Source organism: Crocuta crocuta, unplaced genomic scaffold (genome assembly GCF_008692635.1).
Source record: "Crocuta crocuta isolate KB4526 unplaced genomic scaffold, BGI_CrCroc_1.0 scaffold650, whole genome shotgun sequence".
In the NCBI taxonomy this organism is placed as follows: domain Eukaryota; kingdom Metazoa; phylum Chordata; class Mammalia; order Carnivora; family Hyaenidae; genus Crocuta; species Crocuta crocuta.
Genome location: NW_027532882.1, coordinates 412,347 through 423,361, shown reverse-complemented (window position 1 = coordinate 423,361; position 11,015 = coordinate 412,347). Strand labels below are relative to the sequence as shown.

Sequence of the window (11,015 nt, the reverse complement as noted above, 5' to 3'; positions counted from 1 at the left end):
CCCCGCGCCCTGCCCCGCCCCTCGCGTGCCGGCCCTGCCCACAGACCAGCCCCTCCCTCACTTCTACCAAGCACAGCAGAGTGAGGGCGGAGCCCCCAGGACCCCACCCCGGGGCTGGGAGCCCCGCTAGGCAACTGGCTCTGTGCGCTTGGAGATCAGTCTGTCTGCTGGACTGCGAGCTCCCCTGGGCCACGCTTGGCGGGGGTGGGGGTGCGGGGGGTCTTCTGCTCCACCCGGACCTTCCTCCTGGCACAGGTCAGTGCTCCCATAAATATTTGTTCAAAGGCAAATGAGTGAGGTGGTGGCTGCACCACCCTGTACGAAAGGCCACCAAATTGTCCCCTTAAAAATGTTTAAAATGGTAAATATGTATATTTTGCCACCAAAAAAATGCAAAAAAAAATGTACACATGAGGTGATGCTTACGTACCACTGAATTTACTAAATGCCACGAAATGCTCACTTCTAAAATGGTCAAAATGTGGGGCGCCTGGGTGGCTTAGTCGGTTAAGCGTCCGACTTTCGCTTAGGTCATGATCTCGCGGTTCGTGGGTTCGAGCCCCGCGTCGGGCTCTGTGCTGGCTGCCAGCTCAGAGCCTGGAGCCTGTTTCAGTCTGTGACTCCCTCTCTCTCTGACCCTCCCCTGCTCACGCTGTCTCTCTCTCTCTCTCTCCTAGAAATAAATAAAACATTAAAAAAAAAAAAATGGTCAAAATGCCTTGAGGCTATTGTATATTTTGCTGCAAGCTGTTTTGAATAAAGGAGGTGGCGGCTGCCTGACCTTGGGAGCTATATACTAAAGGCTACTGGAATGTTCGCTTTTAAACTATTAAATTTATCTGGTGTGAATCTCACCTCAACTTAAACAAAGAAAAGGGGAAAACGGGCGCCTGGGGGCTCAGTTGGTTGAGCGTCTGACGTCTGACTTCCGCTTAGGTCATCATCTTGCGGTCAGTGGGTTTGAGCCCTGCCTCAGGCTCTGTGCTGTCTGCGCTGAACCCACGTCAGATCCTCTGTTCCCCCTCTCTCTCTGCCCCTCCCCTGCTCACACACACACTCTCTCTCTAAGATAAACATTAAAAGAATTTTAAAAAGGGGAAAACAGCTGACAAGACCATGGTCTCAGTGAAAAGCGGTAGGTGCAGAAATGAGTATCAGAGGGGCGCCTGGGTGGCTCAGTCAGTTAAGCGTCCAACTTCAGCTCAGGTCATGATCTCACAGTTTGTGGGTTCGAGCCTTGCATCGGACTCTGCTGACAGCCAGCTCAGAGCCCGGAGCCTGCTTCAGGTTCTGTATCTCCCTCTCTCTCTGACCCTCCCCTGCTCACACTGTCTCTATCTCTCTCTCAGAAATAAATAAAACATTTAAAAAAAAAGGAAGACATAAATCTTAAAAAAAAGAAAGAAAGAAAGAAAGAAATGAGTATCAGAGTATCAGTTCTGAACTACAAAAAAGCAGAAAGGAACGAGGCAAGGGATGAGAGATCTACACAAAAACCTGCTCATGAATATCCTTTGCAGGATTATCCATAATTGGGAGAAGTGGAAACAGCCCCAGCGTCCACCAGCTGAGGGGTGAAGCGACGGGACGTGTCCGTCCACCCACGGGCACATCACTCAGCCACCAACAGGGGCGAGGCGCTCGCACACTCCCCGAACCGCAGGGTCCTGATCCCACACTCTCAGCCAGAATGCGACAAGACAGGAAGGGGGGGGGGTCAGACAGNGAAGTGGAAACAGCCCCAGCGTCCACCAGCTGAGGGGTGAAGCGACGGGACGTGTCCGTCCACCCACGGGCACATCACTCAGCCACCAACAGGGGCGAGGCGCTCGCACACTCCCCGAACCGCAGGGTCCTGATCCCACACTCTCAGCCAGAATGCGACAAGACAGGAAGGGGGTGGGGTCAGACAGCCCCTGCTGGGATTCATGGGATGAACTCAGGAAGGAGTCAGTTGGCCGAGGGCTTCCCAGGGGTGGTGGCGGCGCCAGGCTGGCCGCTCGCCCTGAGGTGTCTGTGATGGGTTGCAGGGGCCAGGGGGGCATGGATGTGCGGCAGGTCACCCCCCAGGCACCGGCAGGTGAAGGACCACCCCGAGGACCCAGGTCGACTTTGGGACGGTCTCACGCCAGCCAGCTGCATCGCTGAGGCCGGGGAGGGTCCCCGGGGGGACTCTGAGGGGNCCGCCTACCCTCAACTCACCCACACAGTTCTTGCCCCCGGGGCCGAGCTCGAAGCCCGCGTTGCAGACACAGCGGAAGCTGCCCTCCGTGTTGACGCAGCGGCCGCGGTGGCAGAGGCTGCTGCCCGCAAGGCACTCGTCCACGTCTGGGGGGGGTGGGGAGGCAGGCAGTCAGACTCGGGCTCAGGCTCCTTCCCCCACCGCCGGGCAGCCCCCGCCCCCCCAAGGGGCAGCCGTACCCACGCACGCCTGCTTGGCCGCCGTCGCCTGGAAGCCCTCGTAGCACCGGCAGTGGTAGGAGCCAGGGGTGTTGATGCAGTCTCCATGGTGACAGGGGCTGCTGGCGCATTCGTCCACGTCTGTGGGCAGAGGACCTCCTGAGCCCCAGCCCGGCGGGGTGCGGCCCCCCTCAGCCCGCCGCCACTCACCGATGCACTCCCCCCGAACGTCCTGTGTGTAGCCCGCGTGACACTCGCAGCGGTAGCTCGAAGGGGTGGGCAGGCAGCGGCCATTGAGACACAGATTGGTGAAGTGCCGGCAGATGTCGATGGTCTGGTTCAGGGTGGCTGTGCCTGGGGGCGGGGACAGCAGGTGCACCTGAGTGTGGGCCTGGGTGCGGATGCCCACGCTGAGGCTGCAGCCCCGCCCACTTCCGCCTGGAGTCTCGCCCTGGCCACAGACCCCCACACTGGCTGAGACCCCACCGTGAGCTCAGAGAAGCCCCGACCCTAACCATGGGGTGAGACCTCCCTCCCGCCAGGGGCCAGGCCCCTACCCAAGGCCCAAACCCTGACTTTGAGGCCCAGATCTCAAATCTGCACACACCCCCAGACCACTGTGGGTACTTTGATCTCTCCCGCCCAGGCCAGGACGCCCATTCCAAAGCCCTGACCCCCACTCTGAGGCCGGGACCCCCCCCCGCCCAGGTCTTGGATGCCTCTTTCCAGGACCCAGGCCTCACCAATGTGGGCGTTGCCAAGGCCCAGGCTGGGAACCCCACGCCCATTGGAGCCATGGGGGTTGTGCCGCGCGGGCCCAAGGCCAGGACCCACGCCGTTGGATCCGAAGCCAGGGAGGCCAGGGAAGGGGCCGGGGTAGGAGGGTAGCAGCGGGAGCCCCTGCACACACAGTCGCTGGAACTCATCTGCAAGGAAGCAGGGTTGAGGCCAGGCCCTCAGTCATGCCCCGGGGGCCCCAATCTTCAGCTCTGGGGGGCAGAGGAGGGAGGGGGTGGGGGGCAACCCCAGGCCACTCACCAGAGCCCCGCGGAGGACATGGCTCAGGGGCTGGGCCGGGAGCCCAGCACCTGCCCCTGTTGCAGCAGCACTGCCTCTGAGTGTAATGGCCGGCGAGGTCCCCAGCACAGTGGCCCACAATCAGCGCCGAGAAGCAGGTGCCGGCCCGATGGTCTGCAACGGGGATGGGAAGGGTCTGTTACCAGCCCTGGGACCAAACCCCAGCTGCACCAACACTGCCTGCCAAACAGGTCTTCTTGCCGCTCTGTGCCTCGGTTTCCCCATCCATCGAATGGGGGTGCTCAGACCAGTCACCTCACCTCGGAAGAAAGTCGCCGCGATAGAAAAGTGGAGGACACCCCTGTGTCACGTGGCTGATTGTCCCTGAATGACAATTTTATTACAACGATTTTCAAATTATCCCGGAGAGGTAGATTTGGGCTCGCTCTAAGTAAAAGCATTCTGATGCCTACTGCTGTCACTGGTAGTAAGCTCCCTGTCCCTGCGGGCATTCAACCACACCAAGGAAGACCCCTTGGTTTGCGGGGCTGCCCAGGTGGGAGCTCAGGCTGGATGCTCAAGTGAGGACGCCAGGATCTGTAGCCGTGTGCCCTCACCTGCCAGCCCTGGCAACTCAGGGAAACCTAAGAGGCTGTGAATTTGAGGAGGGGCCCACAGAGCAGACTGCTGGACTCAACTACAGCCTGCAGTCCCGGGGGGACTGACCCAGACACGAGAACCACGGACACTCTTCCACGTCCCACTCTGCTCTTGGGCTGACAGCTTTATGCAGTGATCAGATTTCTCAGGCTCCAACAGAGTATTTTTGGCTTAGAAAACGCACAAATCTTGGCCAGGGGCCCACATTGAAACCCCTCCCACCAGCTGGGAGGGCCCCGGACAGTAGCCCCTGTCCTGCTCCGCTCCGGGCTGAGAAAACAAGCGAACGTTTCTACCTCCCCAGCCGGACCGCCAGGTGCACGTGTGGGAGGCGAGCACTGCACCAGCACCATCCCCGGCCCTTGAAGGTGGGTGGGGGGAGCAAGGCCAGCCCAGAGGAGGAGAGGTCAACAGACTCATTCAAGGTCACACAGCTGCTAAAGAGGGAAGAAGGATGGGAACGCAGACACCCAAACCCCAGGGGATCCGGTGAAGCAGCTGCCTCTCAAGTAGGGAAGACAGAGACGAGTGCAAGGATTTTAACAAAAGTGATGCTGCTTTTGCTCACGAAGCACCCACCGTGATCAGGCCCTGCCAAGCGCCCCATCTACACTGTCCCCTCGGCTTTGTGAATGTGTATTGTGTGCCCGCCACACCCAGCCCCGGGGCAAATCACCCCAAAATTGTATTTAACGCTCCCCACGACTCCAAGAGGTAGGTGCCTCCACAATCTCCATTTTCACAGATAAAGAAGCTGAGGCACAGAGAGGTTAAGACACTTGCCTGAGGTCACAGAGCTCAGGTAGCAGGCGGAACCCAGGACCTTGACTCAGATCTAGACTCCACTGCTTAGTAGCTGGGAGAGACCCCCTTATTCGACCCCAGAGGTGTCTCCCACGCCGGCCATGATGGCCCCCAGGGGTGGAGGCATCGGAGGTCTGGTGTTGGCCACAGCACACTGGCAGAACTCCAAACACAATACTCCCAGCCCTGCCTGGTAGAGGCCCAGCCAGAGGGGCCCTGGTGATGCTGGGGAACTGCCAAGCCCCTTCGCTCCTCCCCAAACCAGGACTCTGCCCATCCCCCACCGCAAGTGTCCATGTTCCCGGCCAAACTCATTAAGCACTGGCAATGTCTAAAGTCTAATGACCAGCTCAGCAGGACAGGGAGTGAGAGCCCAAGGGTCCCCCGCCTCCCAGGTGGGGTGGAGGGGTGCGGGGTGGGNCTGGCCTTGCTGAGTTGGCTCAAGCAAACCTTCCCTCTCTAGGTCTGTTTCCCTCTCTCACACCCCGGGTGTGGGGGAAGATGGGGTGCTCTTTAGAAGTCTCTGGGCGTGGAAAGAGGAATACAGACAGGGAGCCAGAGAAACCAATGGGTAGATGGGCACAGAGATTGAAGTTAGAGGGTCAGGGGGCATAGAGACGGGGGGGCAGAGAGGCAATAAGGATGGCCAGTGAGCCAGACGGCANGGGGAAGTGGGGGGCTTGTGGCCTGGGGTCCACAGAGCACAAAGGCTAATGCGTAGCGAGCCAGAAAGCCAGAGGGGATGGAAACCGGGCTCCAGAAACGACAGAGGGACACTGAGACTCGAGGACCAGAGGAGCCCAAGGGCCAGAGGGCTGCAAGGGTATTTGGGCAAGTCCCTCCAGCACCCTCAGGCCCCAGCTCACCCCGGCAGCGGGAGCCGTCCGGGCTGCGGCAAACCCACGGGGGACAGGTGCTCCCAGCTGTGTTGGTGCAACCGCCCCCAGAGCAGAGGCCCAGCACGCTAACACACTCGTCCACATCTGTGTAGACGGATGCCCAATCACAAGCAGGTCCGCCACCAGCCCTATCCTTCCTCTTCCTCCTCCTTGCAGGGGAGCCTGAGCTGCCCGCAGCACAAAGGAGGGCCCTAGTCGGCAACCTCTCCATCGCCCACCTTCACACTTGGCACCGTTCTCACTGAGCCGGTATCCAGCCGGGCAGCGGCACTCGAAGGAGCCCACGGTATTGACGCAGCTGCCCCCCTGGCACAGGCCTGGGACGGCCTGGCACTCATCCACATCTGCAAGGGAATGAGAGGCCCGTCAGAGGGAAGAACCAAGGCTGCGAGGGCTCCCACTCAGCCCTGGCCCCCAGGACCTTCACCCCTACTTGCTGACTTACCTTGGCAGGCCCCCGTGTGGATATTGGGGATGAAGCCTCGGCGACAGGGGTGAGGCTGTGCAGGGCAGAGCTCACACGGGACACCCCAGGCCTGGCCCACGGTGGCACAGCAGAGTGCTTTCGTGCACACGAGGCCTATCAGCTGGTGCTGGCACCTCTCAGGGCCCACCTGACCAAAGCAGGGGCCCGTCCGGTAGTCTGTGAGACAGGTGGGCATGGATGGCTGGTCTCAAGCTGCCCCCACCCCAGAGCTTCCCCATCCCTGCAGCTCCAGCTCGGGCCTTTACCTCTCTTACCCGGCCCACTGCTGTGGCCTCCTTTCCAGCCTCCCTATACCAATACACCAGCCTTTACTCATGCTGCTCCCCATCCCTATCAGACGAACTCCTATTCACCCTTCAAAACCCTTTCTCCCCAAAGCATTCCCCAACCTACCTCCAAAAGAGAGGCCAGGACCTCCAAGTCCACAAAGACCAGAGCTTGTCGGAAAATCCGACCACTTCCCAGGCCCACCCTCCCTTCAGGCCTGGGCAGAGACCACATATACCCAGCAGGAGAGTGCATCCCTGAGTGCCTGTCAGGCCCGGCCAAATCCCCCAGACTCGAGGAGGGACTCAGTGCAACACCACACCCCCGACCCCTGCCCCCGGCCGAAGGTAGTCTCCTCAGTGCCCCCACCTCGGTACATGGGCTCACATGTGGGCTTCCTGGCTCCATCCTCCAGATGGTTCTAATCAAGGGCCTGGCAACAGACCAAGGGAAGCCCCTCCCAGAAGGGGACGCCAGAGCCGGCCCCCGAGACCCGAATGGAGGGGGAGATGCACACAGACCAGCAATGGTCTCGACTCCATTAATTCACCTGATTCGGAATCTCGCCGAATTCACCCAGGACTCGGGAATCCCCCTGGCTCCCACCTCTCGCAGGGGCCCTCACCACCCACCACCCGCTCAGGCCTCCCTCTCTCACCGTCCCTCCCCCTCAGCCACCCCGCGCTGTTCCCCCTGTTCCCCATCCGGTCAACCCGAATTCCAGTTTCCAAAAGCACCCGGCTCGCTCCGAGGTACCCCTCCCAGTCCCTCCGGCTTCTGACTCATAGAGACACCGTCTCCACCCCGGCTCCGGCCACAGATGGGTCTGCTCGTCCAGCAGCACCACCCAACACCAGGGTCCGTCCAGGGCCTGCCCATCTCCGCCAGCCTGGGCTCCTGGGCACACACAGGGCAGCCTCGTGGCTCCCGCAGCCGAAACCTCGCCAGCCCGGGCATCCCCACTGCTGCCTGCTCTCGCGGGCTTCCTCTTTCTCAGCTTCCCCGGGCCCCGTGGGCTCCGTGCTTTCTGCGCATCCTAAGTCACCCTCACTTATCTTCTGCCAGAACGTCAACCATCCGCTCAGCTTTGGGCCCATGGATGGGGCAGCCCCCGGGCTGGGTGTCCAGCTATTTCCATCTCCTCTCCATTCGACTTTTCACAAAGCACAGCTGCTTTCGCCATCTTAGTTTTGGCCACCATCTCCCAACAGGTGACCTGTCCCCCCAGCAGTGGGAGTATTTTGACAGTGGGGGTGTGTGTGGTAAAAGGGGGCTTGTCTATCTCATGAACTCTGACTTATTGCTTCCTCCAGGAAGCCCTCCCTGACGCCCTTCCCTGGAGCAGCAGTTTCTCTGCCCTTCACAGCATCATGGACAACAGAAAGGAGGCCAGCTGGAGCCTCCCAGGGCCTGGCTACCTCTCGGGAGCTACCGGGAAGCCCCCCGCTGTCCCCCAAGGCCCCTACTCCCCATGCCCAGCTTGGTACCTCTCTCACACTGCGGCCCCATGAAGCCGTACACACAAGCACAGCGGTTCGGTCCTATGCAGCGGCCCCCGTTGTGGCAACCGCGGTCACAGATGGCTGTGGAGGAAGAAAGGGCGGTGGCCTGAGGTCCCCTCGCAGTAGAGAGAGCTGGGGCCCCGAAAAGCCCATTTTCACCCAAAAATCCCCACCATGTGGCCCAGATCCAATGAGAAGTCTGACGATGAGTAAGTTCACCCCTCCCATCCCTGGTCTCAGAAGAGTGGCCCGGGGGCGGGGGAGGGAAGCGGAGCCCGGCCTCCGGGCCCCCAACCCCAGGTGTTCAAGGGGGATACTCACGCTGCCCGCACACCGTGCCCGTGTAGCCCCTCTGGCACAGACAGGACTCCCCTCGGCAGCTGCCCCCGTTCATGCAGCTCACGCTGCACCCTAACCCTAAGGACAGGGAGGAGGGACACGCAGTAAAGTGCCCGCAAATCCCCGAGATGCACGTGATCGGCGGCAGGACGAGAATGTCCCGGCCCGGCTCTGGTCAGTCCCTCGGCAAAACCAGCCTGGGCCCCCAGGGGCACCCGGAAGCCTGTCACCTTCTCTTCTTGTCCCCGGGGGCCAGCTCCCCGCTCACCTCGGCTTCCCCCGCAGCTGGGCGCCAGCTTGCCATCAGCACAGGTGCACAGGTTGGGCCGGGAGCAGAAGCCCTCGCCACAGGGGTGCCTGCAGACAGCTGGCATGGGCAGAGCAGGTGACGGTCAGGGCCAGGCCCCGAATCCTGTGCCGCCCCCACCCCGCCAGCGCCCAGGCCACGAGGGCTGAGAGCAAGGACAGAAGCTGGAGCCGCTGGGTTGGTGATGGTGGTGTGGAGGCGGAGGGCTCTCCTGGGAGGGGAGTCACATTCTAGAACCTGGAGGTGGGGGGTACCGACTGACAGAGACAGAGATGGCAGGGGCGGGGGGAGACAGAGAGAGAGAGCCAGGCAGGCAGGCACAGAGACAGGGAGGTAGGGAGGCAAAGGAAATGAACATGGCAGAGTGGCCTGGGAGGCTGAAGACAGGCCAATCCTGTGGTTCAGCCTGATGCTCCTGGTCAAGTCCACGGGCAGACAGGGTTGGACTTGCCGGCAGGTTGGAGAGCTGCCCCCGTGTCCCCGGCCTGCGCCCCCACCCTCCAGAAGGCAGCGGCACTCACGAACGACACACTGGTGACCGCCTGGCAATGTCCTCCAGCCCGGGCAGCAGTAGGCATGGAAACGGGAGCCGCACACATTCGGCCTTCGGGAGAGCACGGCAGAGGGTGAGCCCCTGCCCTGCAGCGCGGCCAGCCCAGCCCACACCCCAGGGGCCTCTCAGCCTGCCCGGTACCACGCACCCCTGCAGGACGCCGGGGCTGCCGCGCCTGCGCACACGTCCGGGACCTGCAGACTCCAAGGCCCTGTCCCATCGGCCGTGGACCCCCACCAGGCACAGCAGGGCCGCCCAGGCCAGCAGGAGCCGAGCCAGGGGGCCCCAGGCCATGGTGAGAGCACCAGCCCTTCTCCTTGCTGAGCACAGGCCTTTCAGAACCATGATGTGTCCCTCAGAGGCTGCGGAGAGGAAGCAGAGAGTCGACCCCAGCAGAGTACCCAGGAGAACCAGGAGGCAGGGATGGCTGGGGGCAGGGTCGGGGGACAAGGGAGGGACCCAGCCTGACCCGGAACCAGGTGAAGAGTCAGGGCAGGCTTCTTGGAGGAGGTGTGACGGCTCAGATAGAGTTAGCTGAGAGAAGGGTGCTGGGAGCAGCGTGCACAGTGAGAGCACAGACGGGAGGAGTGTGGAGCGGTAAGTGGGGGGAGGAGGGACGGGTGTTGCAGGGGTGCACTGTGTAGTGTAACTTCTACTTGCGGGTCCAGGGCGATGGAGAACCCTTAAAGGGCTTGGAGTAGGAGGAACAAAGGCAGAATGGGTGTTGGGTGGGGATGTGGAAGGGCTTGCAGGGGCCAGGGAGGAAGGGTGCAGGTGAGGAGGCGGGGGCGGGGGTCCAGAGGGGGGAGACGACAGAATTCCAGGAATAATAAGGAGGCGGAGTCACCAGGAGTTGGAAGCTGGGTCCAAAGGAGGCAGGAGGCATCGAGGGGACTCCCGGAATTCTGGCTGGGAGGACCCGCGCGGAGGACCGACCCAAGGGGGCGGGAGAGAGAAGCGGCAAATGCACATCAGGGCGGGGCACTCCTTCCCCCCAGCGGGGAAGGGATAGCTTTTGTGTCCAATTCACGATGAGCAAATTAANGGTGAGTGCTGGGGGGGAGGGGGGAGGACTCCCCCTCTGAGGAGGTGGCTGGCCCTCTCCAGGACCTAGAAGGACAGGAAGCAGGAAATGGAGGTGAAGCTGACCACTCGGAGGGCAGGAGACAGACTAAATGGCCTTCTGGGGGACCCTTTCAGGTCCTACTTCCCAGACCAGGGAGAAGAACTGGTCCTGGGTAGGGAACGTGCAGGAAGGATGCTGTGTGCCATTGGGCCGGTGGCCGGCCCTCTCTGGGCCTTGGAGTGACAAGAGAGACTGGCCAGATGGTCCCAAGGCCCTCGAGGAAGGGAGAGAGGCTTGTCAACTTTGGCCGAGCGTCGGAGAAGACTCAGCCTCACTGGGAAGAAGCACCCCTTTCTGGCTTCCAAGCTGTCCCACTTCAGTCGGCGCGGGGAGGACGCCGCCGGGGGCCCACGCGGCCTCGCTCCCCGCCCCCTCCGCCCCGGGGGGCTCTGGCCCNGGGGGGGGCGGGGGGGGGGGACGGAGGGCTCAGGCCACTCCGGGACTGGAGGAGATTGGGCTCCCGGAACCGCGTTTGCGGATAGGAATTGATCTGGAGGTGGCCCCGAGGTGGGGCTCCGATTGGGGCGGCCGATTTGGGGTGGCCGGAAATAAAGCCAGGCCGCGAGGTCCCGGGACTCACCTAGGAGGCCGTCCTTCGTCGTCCCAAGCCACCTCCCCTTCCCTCGGGCTAGGAGAATTCCAAGAGTGACGTTG

General features: G+C 61.8%; 1 protein-coding gene across 1 annotated transcript in view; it reads right to left on the bottom strand.

Annotated features, from left to right (window-relative positions):
- The window catches only part of FBN3 (fibrillin 3), a 56,346-nt gene extending 46,766 nt beyond the window's left edge, over window positions 1-9,580 (bottom strand). Inside the window, 13 exon segments of the mRNA XM_077745666.1 lie at window positions 2,203-2,328; window positions 2,422-2,541; window positions 2,611-2,754; window positions 3,144-3,326; window positions 3,439-3,591; window positions 5,748-5,864; window positions 5,999-6,124; window positions 6,226-6,423; window positions 8,022-8,117; window positions 8,358-8,447; window positions 8,644-8,742; window positions 9,204-9,286; window positions 9,384-9,580. Coding sequence (XP_077601792.1) covers window positions 2,203-2,328; window positions 2,422-2,541; window positions 2,611-2,754; window positions 3,144-3,326; window positions 3,439-3,591; window positions 5,748-5,864; window positions 5,999-6,124; window positions 6,226-6,423; window positions 8,022-8,117; window positions 8,358-8,447; window positions 8,644-8,742; window positions 9,204-9,286; window positions 9,384-9,580 — 1,732 coding nt within the window.
- Between the last annotated feature and the right edge of the window lie 1,435 nt (window positions 9,581-11,015).